Source organism: Sciurus vulgaris (assembly GCF_902686455.1).
Source record: "Sciurus vulgaris genome assembly, chromosome: 1".
NCBI lineage: Eukaryota > Metazoa > Chordata > Mammalia > Rodentia > Sciuridae > Sciurus > Sciurus vulgaris.
The window spans coordinates 24466115-24482325 of record NC_136461.1 but is presented as its reverse complement, the minus strand read 5'-3'; the positions used below and the strand labels follow the sequence as shown (position 1 = coordinate 24482325).

The window sequence follows — 16211 nt, the reverse complement described above, 5'->3', positions numbered from 1 at the left end:
AGGATAGTCATTTCTATGCTGTCACTAGAAGCACCAGTCCGGTCCCTGGCCCATGAATGCCACCCCACCCCGCCATCTGCCTCAAAGCCGGTGTCCCAACGTAAGACTTAGAGCAAAGCAATGCGAGTCACCCAGAGGCCGGGTCATGGACTCTGACCCTCTGGAACCCACTGACTGGATTGATCTGGTTCAGAACTTAAAGAGAGGGAACAGGAGAGTCTGTGAGCCCCGAGGGGAAGAGAAGGACTGAGGTCCCAGGAACCTGAGGTCCTGCCAGAAGTGTTCCCTGGGAAGGAAACACTGGGCCTCCTCCGCCTCCCCGCACTTCTCTGGGCCTCTGCTCCTCTGGGGCTGCCCCCCTTGCCTCCTCACTCTCGATGACGGGTGTGCGCCTGGTCTGCACCTCTGTCTGCCTGCATTCTGGCCCTTGCCCCCCGGCACTGTGGCCTCTGTTCTCATTTTCTTTCTCTGCACCTCCCGAGACGTCTCTGAGCCCAAGCTTCCTGCTGCCTTTGCAGAGTATGACTTGGAACCCTGTGAGGAGCCCGAGGTCCCGGCCTACAGCATCCGGAAGGGCTTGCAGTTTGGCGTGGGCGACACCCTGACCTTCTCCTGCTTCCCCGGGTACCGTCTGGAGGGCACCGCCCGCATCACGTGCCTGGGGGGCAGACGGCGCCTGTGGAGCTCGCCTCTGCCAAGGTGTGTTGGTAGGTGGTCACGTGCTTTCATTTTGCTTCATTCGATGGGGTGGGCCGAACCGTAGTCGACTGGTGGAAGGTGGTGGGCGCACACGCCAAGAGGCAGGGGGCCTGGGTTTGGGGACTAATTTAGCCCGTGTTTACCTGCAGTGGGGCCTTGGGCAGATGACCCAAACTCCTTCTGCTCAGTCTCCTTGTCTGTGAAATAGGGATGCTGACACCTACTCCAGGGGCAGTTCTGTAGACCTTTGCCAAGTGAACCCTGATGGGCTCTGAAAAGAAACTGACTTCAGCCTCTCACCTCCTGCCCTCAACATACAGAGCCTGGCTGAAGGGTGCCTCTTGCAGGGGGATCTGAATGGGGCCCCGGGGTGGGCCCTTCGCCTGAGTCTCAACCCAGTGGGGTGACGGATGCTTTTACTAGTCCGGTGTAAGGTCTTGCTTTTGGAGAATCCCTCGGAAGGCAGCCCATTCAGCCCAGGAAGCAAGAGCAGAACTGGGGAGCGCCCACCACACTTCCAACGTGCACCTAAGCCCTGGAGATAGGCAAGGGAACAAAACAGAGAAAGTCTCTCCACTGGGGCCTCCCATGATGGTGGAGAAATACAGTCACAACACAGGTACGCAACAACGTGTCACCCGGCAGTGTCACCCGGCAGTGTTACCCAGCAGTGTCACCCGGCAGTGTTACCCGGCAGTGTTACCCGGCAGTGTCACCCGGCAGTGTTACCCGGCACAGAGAACAATGAAGTCGACTTAGGAAGTGCTGGAGGCGAGGCTGCTTTTTGGCAGAGAGTAGGCAGCAAAGGCCTCTGAGGAGCTGCGTTCTGCTGGAGGGAACGGAGCACCAAGACCATCTGGTAGGGGATTGCCACCAGCCCTGCCTGCCTCCCTGAGGGATCCCTGATGGCTGATCAGAGCTCTGGGCCCAGAGGGTAGAAGGAAATATGGCAATGGCCTGGCAGTGGGGACAATTGCTGGCTTCTTCTAATTTGTAAAGCCCAAGGCTCTGCTTGCCCAGTGCCTACCGTGCAGGACGGGATGAAATGCCGGCTGAGTCAGTGGTGCGCTTACCACGCACACTGTAAGCCATGGAACTCACTTAAAGTGAAATGTCACGTAAAGCCCCATAGAAATGTACAGAACAGATAGATCAAAGCAGCGCTGCAGTGACAGAAACAGGGACTAGCATCTCAAGAGCCCTTGAGGGACAGGGGTGTGGCTCAGAGGAAGAGCACTTGCCAACATGAGCGGGGCACTGGGTTCCATCCCCAGCATGCCAAAAAAAAGGCTCATAATGTGACATCACCTGGCCTAGGACAACCCCAAGGAGCTCAGGGCTCTGCAGAGAACAGCTGAGCATGGAATAGACTGGCAAGATGGGCTGGGCCCAGCTGATCAGTCACAGGGCCCTAAGGTCAAGTCTCTGCTCTGCCACTTACTATCCCCTAGTGCCCCCAAACCTCTCAGCTTCAGCTTCCTCATTTATAAAGCAGAGATAACAACAGCCAACACACAGGCCCTACTCACTCCAGATGTGATGAAATAGTTCTATAAACCAGAAAGTGCTATATAATTACTATTTTGCCAATAACCTTTTTAGCAATATTTATGGAGAACTAATTGTCATTATTTTGTCAGTAACCTTTTACAGTCTCCGAGGGGAAACATTAAGACAGAGAGTTGCAGAATTCCATCTTTGGCCAATTAAATGATCTCAAAGTTTCTCCTTTCTCCTGTCCCTATCCTCCAAAGCATCCACTCCCTGACTAGGACACACAGACGCTAGGACTCCCCCTGGGGAGATTTAGTTAATGCCCCCAAGTGCAGCAACTCTTGTCTCTGGGAAAATGTCCTCAGAGAGGTGATCTTGAATGGGGATATCCAGGCCCACAGAGGCACAGACTGCTGAGACTCTTGCCTCATTGATCTCATTACATGAACTCATTCTTTAACTTATTATTCCAATTACTGTTTGTTCATGACACCTCACAATATTTTCATTATTACATTTGTTTTCTGCTTCACATGTTATTAATAACGCACAGCAATTATAATCACCTCTAATTACTACCAGCCCTGCTGCAGACGCTCATGCTGAAGGTGTCTTGGGAATGCCCACCCGGGGGAAGTGCCCAGTTGCCACCTGCACTGTGGCTGTAACTGGGATTATTTAGCTCTCATAGCATTACCAGAAACATTCCCAGCTGAGAAGAAGATGAACTGCCTGGGCTCCAATTCATGGTGTGACAGGGGTGACATATCCCCTGACCTCTGGGGCCCCTGAATTTGATGTGGAAGAGACAGCCCTGACCCCATGGGACCCCAGTCTGCAGCAGGAGACATGGTCCTGTCCTTGGGAGCCCAGTGTGATGGAGAAGCCCTAACCCCCTGCCTCAGGAGCCCCAGACTGATGGATAAGATGCAGCCCCTGCCCTCAACAAGACCTCTCTTGACAGAGGTGATGAAGTCACAGATGTCTGAATCAGCGGCAGCACTTTCCTCTGCACATGACTGTTTGTTTCTCTGGAACGTTTATTTGTTTCCATTTACACCATGTTTGGCTTCTCAGTGCATCTGCTCACCTCCCCTGTTCCTTTGGAAACTCTCCCAGAAGCAAGTGCCACATTCCTCACCCGCCCGTACCCTCCCTGGTACCCAGGACCAAAGGCCTGGCAGGGAGTCAGGACTTGGTGACTGGCCAGGGACTGGCTGTAACTGAAGCTATCAGCCCTGTGTCCTTCCTTATAAAGGTGTTGGGCAGGTGGGAGAGGTGAGAGGGTCATGCTGGGGCAAAGATGGGACATAGAGCTATTTATTACTCAGGAGGCCAGGGCTGGGAAGACAGTCCAAAACTATGCCAAGGCCCATGTTTAAGGGAAGCTGACTGTCAGCAACTAGGCAGAGGGCAAGAGGCATCAGGAACCTCCCAAGGGCAGCAGTTAAGGCATAAACTTTCCATAAGCCTCCTGGGCTTTCTGCCAGTCCCAGAGCTTGGTCAGTTAGGGCTTCCAGTGGAAGCAGGCCAGCTGCATAGGTTCCCCTGGAATGAGTAGGACAAGAGTGGAGGAGTAACACTGGTTGAGGGCCGACTATGTGCTAACCACTACTCCCCATTCATTCACCAATTTACACAGAAAATCTCATGCATTTCTTCTCTTCTGTCTTATGAGGGGGGCCCTTAGGATCCAGGTGAAGGCAGATGAAGAGCACGAGGTTCAGAGAGTTGATATTACTTGTCTGTCTGTCTCCAAAGTCCATGCTCATCCCACTGCACCACTGCAGCCCAGGTGCAGGAGAGCATGTGTGACCCCAAAGACAGTGGGGAGCCACTTTAGAGCTGTCTGTGGCATGACTGTGTACTAGTGTGTAACTGTCTTCTCTGAGGGCAGCCATGAACTGTGCACTCTCTAAAAACATCTACTGAAATTTCCAACAGCCACTGTCCCAGGGTGCCTGCCTGCTACTGCTACTGCCCCTTCAGTTCAATGCCCCCGCTCGGCACTTTCATCTGATACTTGGCTTGCTTAGCAAACCAACTGAGTTTAAAATGCTCAAGGTTGCTTCACTCCTGCAAAATAAATAAACAAGTGCTTTTGTGAAGGCTCAGGAAATCAAAACTGACCTGAAGAGGACAGGCCCAGGGCCAGTTGGAAAGTAGGGACTTGGTAGTGGGACATGGTCACCATCTTCAAAGGACCAAGAGCACACAAGAGTATGGCAAACCCAGAGGAGGCTCGGCTCTGAAGGATTCTAAATGCTCCATCGGATGCTGCCCAGTTTAAGGCAATGAAGGTTGACTTTATGGTCAAAGAAATGGCCTCTCAGTCAACCTCAAGGTCCTTCCACCCAAGAATTATGCCTAGGATAAGGACGCAGAGGGCTGGCTTGGAACAAGCAGACTTGCTACCATCAACTGCAAACATTCAAGACATGCTCCAAACTCTCCATATGTCCAGACAAAAAATGAGCCTGCCATCTGGACTTGTATTTACATCCTTCTGGAACCTAATTATTTTTAGGACTGTACATCTTCTAAGGTCAGTGGATGCCATATTCATCCATTCATTCATTTGGCAAATATTTATTTTACAGACAATCTGGGCTGAGCCTTGGAAATTCATAGATTCATCAAGCCTGACCCTGGTCCTCAAGTAGCTCACAGTTTGGGTGGAGGAGAGAAGTGAGTGACAAGCAATCAGGAAACAGGGAGAAGATTCTCTGATAAAGGGAGACACAGAAAGGGGATTCATAATCAAAAATTTAAATAAGAGGAAGGTAGATCCCAGCATCTCAGGAGGCTGCGGCAGGAGTTTGAGGCCAGCCTCTGCAACTTAGCAAGGCCCTAAGCAAATTAGCAAGACCTTATCTCAAAATCAAAAATAGAAAGGGCTGGGGATGTGACTCAGTTATAAAGCATGCTTGGATTCAACCCTCAGTACCAAAATACATAAATTAACAAACAAATGTTCAGAGAACCACTGCAGGGTTCCCCAGGGGTGCCCTGCCACTGAGCCCCCTGCTTGCATCTTCTTAGCTGGTCCTGATCAGGCACTGAGTGGGCATTGGGAAGACAGAAATATGGCCAAGCCCCACAGGATCAGTGCAGTGAAGGAGAGAGCAGTACTAACAAATAAATCAAGTAAAATGTGATACCTGCTATAAATAACTACATGGGAAGAACAGGGAAGAAATGACTAATTCCAGAGGAGGAGAAGCCAGTTTCCAGGGGAGGGTGTGAATTGTTGAATGAAAGGGGGGTGAACCAAAACTTCCTCCAGAGCCTTTGGGGCCCTCCACTGCAGCCCAAGGGGTGTCATTCTCAGTCTCCTCTGTGAATTAAGAGACTTGGTCTAAATTGCTTAGTTTCAGGATCCACGTTTTTAACCTAAGGATAACAACTGTGCCTACCTTGGGGGACTGGTTGCTGTGACGGATGATGAAATGATCCTTGTTAAGTGTCTATTGTGGTGTCTATTGTGGGTTAGCAATTATTATTCCATCTTGTCCCCTCTTAGTTTCCATCCTCGGATGCTGAAAGGCACCCTCTCCCCTCACTTGGGTACCAGCACCTCTGCCACCCTCCTCCGTCATTTCCGTTGCTACGATACCCCACCAAGAGATGAGGGGAACAACTGCTTTATAACACCGTGACAGGAGAGGGGGCCTGGTGGTTAGTTTCCATTTCCAGAAAAAAAAAAAAAAAAAAAAAAAGAGAGAGAGAGAGAGAAACAGCCCAACAGAATCGAAGAGATGGAGAAACCAACAGAGCTGTAGGCAGTCAGGAGGTATTTTTTTTTTACAAACCTCGACAGGCAGTCCTGTAGGAAGACAGAGAAGCAAGCATTTGGCAGGGAGGCGGGCTGGCAGCTCGTCACCTTGGTCAGGTTCTCCAGAGCTGTGAGTTGTTTTCTGGGTGCGGCTGATGTGGGTTAATCTGTGGTTATTGTGATTTTCTTTCCAGCTGAGTGTGGGAATTCAGTCACAGGCACTCAAGGTACTTTGCTGTCCCCCAACTTTCCGGTGAACTACAATAACAATCACGAATGCATCTACTCCATCCAGACCCAGCCGGGGAAGGGGATTCAGCTTAAAGCCAGGGCGTTCGAGCTCTCTGAAGGAGACGTTCTCAAGGTAAAATTGCTGGATTTCACAGAGCATGTGTGTTATGATGTGCAGAGGCGCGTGCGCTGACCTGTTGATCCCTGCGGGAACCATCCAAACATTCTCCTTCCTCCCTGAGTCCCAAGATGGTATCCGAAAGCAAGGACCAGAAAGAGAGGCGTGTGTGAGTGTCTGAGAATACAGGATTAGAATGTGCTCAGGGGCCGCTGGCCGTCACCAGCGCATGTTGGCGTTGACTGCATCATAAAAATAACAAAGAATTCAGTTGAAGCAGCCAGTGGGTCATTCCCATTGTGGACGCCGACCTTCAACATGGATCATGAAGAGCTCACAGTGCGTGTGTGTGTGTGTGTGTGTGTGTGTGTGTGCGTGCACATTTGTGTGGCTACATGTTTGTGGATGTAGATACATTTACATGTATATTTTCACATACAAGAATCTGTGTGTGTATCTGGCTTGGGAATTTGTGTCTGTGCTAACTTGTGTCCGAGTGCTTTGCACACGAGCACTCAGACGTGTTTTGAGGGGGCAGTCAGTGTCCATGTGCATGTGATGATGGCCTGAATGTGGCCCTGGCACTGAAGAAAGTGAGCTCGAGCAGATAAATGTGTAAGAGATAGAAATGACAGGCCTGGGGTGATAGGGTCACAGCAATGGAGTCACAAGATCCGGTGCACATACGTTCTCTATGTGATCACGTGACTATCTCCAATAACATGTTCTGTAGGTGTGTTTGTCTGTGATCAAGGAGTGGATGCTGGCAAAATTATCAAAGAGCTGCCCTAATAAAATGGTTTCTAAAGACAACCTCGTCCAGAATTAGTGTATTTTTATCCTAGACCAAGAATCATTTTTTGAAATTTTTTTAAATGTTGATAGACCTTTATTTTATTTACTTATTTATATGTGGTGCTGAGAATCAAACCCAGTGCCTCACACATACTAGGCAAGTGCTCTACCACTGAGCCACAACCCCAGCCCCAACCAAGGATCTTTTTTTAGTTTATTTTAATACAGTTTTATTCTCTGTAGCCAGAAAGTCCTGTCATTTAGAAAAAAAAAAAAAAAATAGGAGCAATCAAAGGTCACTACTCTGGAAATTCCAAGAGAAACCATGAAATGCCCATCTTTTTTATACACAGATGATACACTTGACCCACCCTGGGGCATGTGTTCTCTGCTCTGTGTGTGTGTGTGAGAGAGAGAGGGGTGGGAGACGTATCTCACTGTTACTTAATCATCTTTGAACCAAGAAGATGCACTCATGAGATGATGGACTGGGCCTGGGTGTGCATGAAATAGGTCAGAACAGTCCTAGAGCAGGGAGGATGTCATAGAAACAAGACAAGAGGACACAAAGGGGTTTCATTCCCTTGTGATATACCTAGGATACCACACCAGCAGATACAGGGATACAAATATGCACAGTCACAGATCCCCAAGCCAGACACATGCACAGATTCACACACATGGGAAACATACATATAAAAGTCTCTATATCTGCACACACAGTTACACAGTCTCACAAGCACACCATGCCTTCCGGCATCTCCCTGGATCCTCACTTCTCTCCATCCGCTTGCTCATCAACAGCACAACTTCAGAGGACATATCACAGGCACAGCAGGGCAGAGGGGCGTCCTCTCTGTCATGGTGCAGATGGAAGGGATGTGAGCAGAGCCACGCAGAGGCCTTTCTGGATAAAGGCCCAGCAGGAAAAGGCAGCTTTGAGGCACAGGTCATAATTAGCAGGTGTTGGGGGTGTAGGCTGATTTCTGTGCACAGGGCCTGAGGGGCAGCAGAAATGGCTGCTAGAGGTGACATGGAGCATGGCCAGTGCCCAAGATTCCTCAGCAGAGTGGTTCAGATTCAGACATTCAGAATCTAAGACTGGCCAACAGATGTGCCCACCCAATTGTCTGTCCTTAGCATCAGGTGATTGGTTTAATAGACAGGCAAAGTGACTTTCTTGGGCAGACAGGGTGAGAAAGGAGGGTTCTGGGGCAGAAGATCTAGGGCAGGGGGCAGAAGATGTAGGGCAGAATTCGGGGAGGCTTCACACAGTCACAGGACCCCAGGCACACCTGCAGAGTTGTGGGGTGGGCAGAATCCTTGCTTTTCTGAGGGAGGACCACGCCAGACTTCAAACCTTGCCTCTGCTGCCACCCACCCTGTGATATGGAGCTTGATCTTTTTTTTTTTTTAAGTATAGTCCTGTGCCTCATGACATTTAAATCAATAATGAACTGCAATATACAACGGGATCCTATAAAATTATAACAGAACTGAAATTTTCTTATTGCCTGGTGACACAGTAGTCATACAGCAATGAATTACACACGTACTCGAGGTATTTCAGCTGGTGTACACAAGCATACTGTGCTGCCAGCCATGTAAGAGTACAACATGTACAATTATGTACAGTACGTAATACTTGATAATGATAATAAAAACTACATTGCAGGTTTATGTATTTACTACACTTTGTTATTTTAGAGCACATTCCTACTAGTTGTATGTAAATAGTTTGTGGTAAAACAGGATGTTGTGTTAGCTGGTGGCAACCATATGCATCGCGTGCTTACCAAATCACTTGATTGAGAGGCCTCCTTGATCGATTGACCTATTCCATCTTCTTGACAAGAGTGTCCCCCTTCTGTGTCTGGACCTCTTCAGTCCTGCACACAAGGTTGGGTTTTGGCTCTGACCTGGCTGCAAAGTCATTCAAGTGACCCTGTGACCACTGGAATTTCTAGAACAAATTCTAGGGAAGGAAGAACAAAGGAGATTGAGATGGCATCTGTGTCCCCTCCTAGAAGCACTGTCCTTCCCAGGACTCCCTACCTTCCAGAGGGAGAACCTGGGTCACCAGTGTGTACCAGAACTGCTTCAGCGTTAAAAGAAACCACAGTCAGAGTTTCTCAGTAGGATTCAGAACCACCTGCCACTTCAGTCAGCTGCAGCAGCCCTGCTGTTTAAGCCTGTCATCTGCTCTACCTCCACACGGATATGTATGGAAGGAACCCAAAGCACAACAGTCCCCTCCAAGAACATCTGGCCCTAGTGTAACTGGCCAATCTGCCAGAATACTGGTATGTTCCTAATCCTGAGGCCTCGCCTGTCCCTACAAAGACTCCCAATGCACATCTGAACTCAAGGAAATCTATCACCTCCTCCACACTGTACTCATCTCTCAAGATAGACTATTTCATGCATCTAACTAGCCCTCCAAACCTTCTTGGATTTCTAACTCATGAAAAATGACTGTGTCCCTGCATGTGTTCCTTGCCCTCCGTAACTGCAGATTTCCCAAACATCACCCCGTACTCACTCCAGCTTGTCTTCCAGAACCACCTGCTTCCATTTTCCTTGGTCCCTTCCAGGTAGTTTTGCTGCTACCCTGGGATGAGTAAGATCCGAAAGGCTTTGAAATGCAATAGGGCTTTTGCCAAATACAAAGGAAAGACCACTCCCAGCTCAGCATGTGCAAGTGAGGCACATGCTTATAAGTACATCCTCCTCCAGTTCCTGTTAGAATAATCGGAGGGACATAAAGACAGGGGAATGTGGTCTCAGCCCTGGCAATTGGGCAAAAGAATCTTTCACATACAATTTAAAGGAATTTCTGCCACATGGAATCCTCAAGAAAGAACCCAGATTGAGAAAGGACCTAAGTAAGTGACAATTCCTATAAATGGAGCAAAATCCTGCCTGTGGATTAAGTGTCAGAAACCCTAAGGAAAAATCCATGCCTGGGGCCAAGGGCATAGCATAGACCACTGGCGGGAAGAAAATCTCAATCCTTCTAGCTTCTCCGCATGTGTGGTAGCCTACATTGATCCCCCTTGACACGACATCCGGGCCTTCATTTGACTTTGGGTGGCACACCAGGGAAAGCAAGTAATGCCGTGCAAAGCCGAGCGGCAAAGCTCACTAGAGAAGGGGCTACCACAGCCTCTCTCGCGCTCTGCCTCTCCCAGGTTGGAAATGCTCCGGCTTGCTACAGGCCCCTTGGGGGCTTAGCTCTTCTGCCCCCACACTTAGAGACTTGGGGGTGTTTCCATTCTTCTCTGCCATTCTCCCTCCACAATGATGCGCCAGCGAGGAAATTAACACTCACGTGTAAGTATTCAGGTGACTGGAAGAAGGGGGCCTGCCTGCAGAATCAGAGCCAACTGTCCCTCTGTAAGCGGTGAAGGACAGAAACATACTTTAAAAGCTCTGAATTTGTATTCTTAACAGGATTTGAGAGAATGTTATATTTATGGCCCAAAAAATAGGCAATAATGAAAACAGAGCCATCTGAGATGAGGAAAGATTGGATGGAGATGAGAAACATGATCACCCAATTAGAAAACGGAACGGAGGCAACGAATGGAAGGTGGTGAGCACAGGAAAATGAAGTCAGTTCATTATAAGGCATGTTGAAGAACTTCTCCACATCTCATAAGGAAATGAAAAAGAGGATTCTGTGATATTAATAAAATGTACAATCAATCCACAGTAAAAGTTTATGTGCCAAATAACATGGTATGAATAAATTAAATAAAAACTGCTAGGAATGTAAAAAAATTTAATATAGTTACAGTCATCGTGGGAGATTTTAATGTACCTCTGTTAGTCTCTGACTTGTCACTCAGATTAAAAATAAATAAGGAGTTGGGTCGTTTGGATAATATAACAGAATAAATCCAAAGAAAGTAGGGGGAAAATACTTCTAACGATGAAAGCAGAAATGACTAGAAAAAGAATAGCAATTATCAATAAAACCAACTAGTTGATAATAAAATAAATAAACCCAACAGGACTTGGATCAAGGAATTAAAAAGAGACAAATGTGTAATACCAAGCATTAAAAAAAGAGAGCAGAGTCATAGATACAACAGAGATTGTGAAAATAAGAAAATATCTAGAAACAACCGTACATCAAGAAATCTGAGAGCTCGAATGAAATGGAAATTTTATAGATGAAAAGTACTGTGGTGTAAATAGATGAAAATCTGAATAAACCAGGAACTATTATCAAATTGGAATTCTCCTAGATCCCTTCTCAAAAGCCCCAGGCCCAGACTGTTTTACAGGTAAAATGTAATTAAACTTCAAGGACTAATTCATCCCTGCAGTAATCAAACTTTTTTAGAAAAGATAAAAATGGAGATCCACATCCCAACTCATTTTTTTTTTAATATGTCAAGTAGAACCTGGATGTCAATGAGGAGAATGGTATTTACCAAGGCTAGGGAGTAGAGGGATAGGGAGATGACTGTCAGATGGGACAAAGTCTCTATTACACAGGAGGAATAAAGGGTTTTTCTTTGAGATTTATTGCACTGGATAACAAATATGGTAAATAATAACATACATTTTAAAATCATGCCATAAAAATGGTAAGCATTCGAGGTAATGAATATGTTAATTGACTCGATTTGACTCTCCACATTGTATGCATGAATCATAGTATCACTTGGTACCTCACAAATACATGTAATTACAATGCGTCAACTTATAATTTAAAAAATAACTTAAAAAAAAACAATTAGGCCAATCTCAAGATCATAAATCTAAAAATCCTAGCTATGATATCAGATTGAATCTAGCTGGACACTAAAACAAAAATGACCAAGTGGCCCTGATTCTAGGACTGTGAGGATGTGTCAGCCTTGGAAAAGCTCATCATGTTATTCTTTAGATGAATCACATGAGATTGCCTTTGTTGTAGTCGAAACTGGTCAAATATTGGCAATTTTATGTGACTCAACCTAACATCCCATAAACAGACTACAGGAGAAAAACACAGGCTCCTGCTAATCCATCCACAAACATCAAGTGATAAAGTTCAATATCCATTCATTATTTTTAAAATTTTTCATAAAACTGTGAATAACCAAACACCTACAGCAAACACTGTACTTAATAGCAAAACTTCCTGAAGATTTCCAGTGACATCAAGCCTGAGACCAGTGGTTCTGCCATCACCAGTAGACCAGCATTGTTCTGATGATCCAAGTCCATACAATTATACACAAAAATGAAAAGGAAACTATAAAAACTATTTATAGATCTAGTCTATACAAATGAACATACAGAGAGAAACATACAGGAATATGGGAAATTGTCTCTTTTATTTAGAAAATACAAAAGAATCAACAAATAAGCCATGAGAACGGATAAGACAATTCAGTAAAGCAGCTGGAATTTCTACCATCAATTATAATATGTAATCAGGGAGGGAAATCTCATTCATAATAGAAATAAAAACTTAAGCCAACTAGAAGTAAGCCCTCAAAAACTGTGGATAATCTTCACTGACAAAATTATAAAATGTTATTTTTTAAAGGCGATATAACTAAAATCAATGCAGGGAGATGTTCTTCACCGATTGATGAACAGAAGCTTTGAACCAGCCACTCACAGAAGAGAAGAGCAGAATGGTTGATACTCGGTTACCACTGCACAGCTTCAGCGAGAATCAAGGAAATACAAATTAAAATGAGATCCCATTTTGTACCCATCGAACTGGGAAAAAATTATGCCTGGAAATACTAAGTATTGGTGAGGATATAAAATGATAAAAACAGCCATCCAAAAGCTGGGTATGGTAGCACATGTCTGTAATCCCAGCAGTTTGGGAATCTGAAGCAGGAGGATCATGAGTTCAGAGTCAGCCTCAGCAAAAGTGAGGCCCTAAGCAGCTCAGTGAGACCCTGTCTCTAAATAAACTTCAAAATAGGGCTGGGGATGTGGCTCAGTGGTCGAGTGCCCCTGGGTTCAATCCCTGGTACCTGCTCCCTCCCCCAATATAAAACAGCCATCCGATGCTGTGGAATGGCATTGATTGGTATTCCTCTTCTTCAGAGAACAATCTGGAAGTATCTAGCAAAGCTGAAGGTGTGTCTTCCTTCAACCAGCTTCCTCTCGCTGAGGAGCTCAAGCACACATGTGCAAGGGAATGACAGGCGTGCTCATGGAAACGATAATGCCTGCACCCTCACTTACATGCCCACATGGAAGCCAGCTGCCTTGCTGACCTGCTTCTTAGATGTGGCGGACGTGGGTAGAGCCTTCTGGATTCCCAAGGGAGATGTTCCCCTCACCTGCGTATCTGATGAACCGGATCATCCACCAATAGCCTGTGAGGAAATAAATGTGTGCAAAGACTCAATTCCCAAAAGCAATCAAAAATATAAAAATACCCAGGAATAAGTAGAGAAATTCACTGAGACCTAAATGACAACTTGATTAAATAGAGTCAGACACCATGAATATGGATCAGAAGATCCATCCCACAGGTGCATTTTTTCTCAAATCAATCCATACATTTTAATGTAACTCAGAAGACACAAGTTTTCTTTTTGGATGTTTACTTCATTTTTTTTAATTTGGGGAAATTCTTGAGTTTATCTAGATGAGTAAATAGGAGAGAATTTTTTTTAATAGGTTAAAAGAAGACAAAGACTTTCTTACTACATATTTAAATCTGTTATAAAGTTACAGAAACTAAAGCAGTGCGGGTCATGCACAGGAACAGACAAATAGCCAAATGCAGTCGAATACAAAGTTCACAGACAAACCACATGTATGTAATTACATATGAATTTAAAATCCATATTAGGTGAAATACCAACAGGCTTTTGTTAAATGACTAACCAACTAGGGAATAAAAGTAGACTCTTATATTGTAGGCCAAAATAAATTCCAGGTGGATTTAAGAATGAAAATGCTAGAAGTAACCAGGTGCAATGGCACGTGCCTGTAATCCAGTGGCTTAGGAGGCTGAGACCAGAGATTGTGAGTTCAAAGCCAACCTCAGCAATTTAGCAAGATCCTAAATAACTTAGCGAGACCCCATCTCAAAATAAAATATAAAAAAGGGCTGAGGATGTAGCTCAGGGGTAAAGCATCCCTGGGATTAATCCCCAGTACCTTCCCTCCCCAAATACTAGAGGAAACATTAGTTTATTTATTTACCATATATTTTCAGAGTGCCTGGACACATATTCTGTACACTATTGTGCAAATAATTGCATTGTGGATTGGCTTAATGTTATGATGGAAATCCCTACAGCTATTTAATTGCCGTTATGAAAAAATGCTTAATGACTTGAAAAATATGCACACTATATTAAGTGAAAGAGTTTATGGTTGCCTACTGTATTGCTAGTTTGATCTTGTTTTTATAAAATAAAAAATATTAATAAATCTATGTAAGGGAAGAAATGCATAGGACAAAGCCTGGAAGGATTATACCAAAATCCAGCAAGTACTAAAAGTTGTTTTTCTTTTCTCTGTGCTTTTCTGTTCTGTAAGTTTTTCTGCAATGCATATTTTATTGTAATGATGCAAATAACATTTTTGTTCTCAACAAATGAGAATGAATTATGCTTTAAAATTAAAGAAAATATCCTGTACCCATTATACTTATTAATTAGCAATCATTTCTTAAGACCATCATATATCCAGGGAGTGCTCAAATTTCTAATGAGCTCATAAATGTCATAGTGTTTTTTAAATTTACAGTTTATTCGAATCAGTCTGTAAGGTCCATTGGACATCATTAAATTAGTTATCTCATGTGTTTGTTAACCTGTAGATTTCTCCCTACATCTCTTTTTCTCTTTGCTCTTGCAATTTATTTGTTTAAAAAAATCTGGCCATTTGTTCAGTGGAATTTTTCACACTCTGGACTCTGCTGACTTCCAGCCCAGGGTATCGTTTCTCGAGTTCCTCCTTCCTTGGTATGTCCTAAAAGATGGGAATTGGATCCAGGGGCTTGATCTGATCAGGTTTGACTCTTTGGCAAGGTGATTCCATAGGTGGTGATCTGTCTGCCATTAAGAAGGCTCATGAAGTCTGGTTTTCTTCCTTATTGTGATGTTAGCAACTGTTGATAATTACCTTGATCCATGAATTCAAATGTATGTCTCCATAGGTAAAAATATTTGTGTAACAATTTGGATACAGTCATGGGCTAAACTCTGAATTGGTGGCATCTTCGTGTTGTTTGGACTCCAGGATCCTCTCAGTATTTCAATAATATAAACCAACTGCACATCAGATCTGGAAAGAGACTTGAGGCTCCCAGTGGCCTAAATGAATCTCTGTAATATACAGCACTGTTAGCTTGAAGGATGACTTCTTTTACAAAGCTCTGCTTCATAAATAGTCGGATGGAAATATTGTTCCAATTTGCTGGCAGCTGGCTCCACATTGTGCACCACACACAAATATTCATCACCCACCCATAGATCCCATCTTTGATATTTACTAAAGCACCAGGGGTTCTTTCACTCAATCAGGACTTCTGTTGTTATTTGTACAATTATCTGGAAAGGAGCAGCAACCTCAAAACCTGGGGAGCCAGTTCATTATTCCGATGATTGTTGTCTTTGCTGGTGCTCAGAAGTTCGGGGACAGATGGGAATCAGGGAGGCCAGATGCCTGCGCCATGCCACCCTTGGCAAGCCCAGCAGGCCCTAGCTGGAACCCTCATTGTAGGGGGAAGGGGCAGAGACTGAACTTGGAGAAGGGAAAGTCACCATGCCCTGCTGGCCATTTTAACTCCATCCTGCCTGTGTCCCAGGGATCATGTCCAGTAAAGTGTTTAAGACAGGTCACCCCATGGTGAGATGGGGGTCAGGTGGGAGGATAGTCAGGTTGTCGCCTCTCCTGGAAGGACAGGAGTAACTGTTTAGCAACAGTGACTGTAGAGGTGTTGAATGCTTTCAGCCTGCCTGTCTGCAGAAACAGATGGCTGGGGAGTCAGGCAGTCCCAACCTGGCCTCCCCAGGCTGCTAAAGAGTACGCTGGTGCCATATGAGAATCGAGGGACCGGGTGGGTTTCACTGGAAGGGTTAAAATAACAACCAGTTTCCAAAGACTAGATTCACA

The 16211-nt window shown here is 45.4% G+C and overlaps 1 protein-coding gene across 5 annotated transcripts in view; it reads left to right on the top strand.

Annotated features, from left to right (window-relative positions):
• CSMD2 (CUB and Sushi multiple domains 2) overlaps nucleotides 1–16211 on the top strand; it is a 550277-nt gene that overhangs the window by 373484 nt on the left and 160582 nt on the right. For all 5 annotated transcript variants that reach the window (XM_079130766.1, XM_079130765.1, XM_079130764.1 and 2 more), the window contains 2 exons: nucleotides 519–707; nucleotides 6163–6332. In XM_079130766.1, the coding sequence (XP_078986892.1) occupies nucleotides 519–707; nucleotides 6163–6332 (359 nt within the window). The remainder of the gene's footprint in view (nucleotides 1–518; nucleotides 708–6162; nucleotides 6333–16211) is intronic.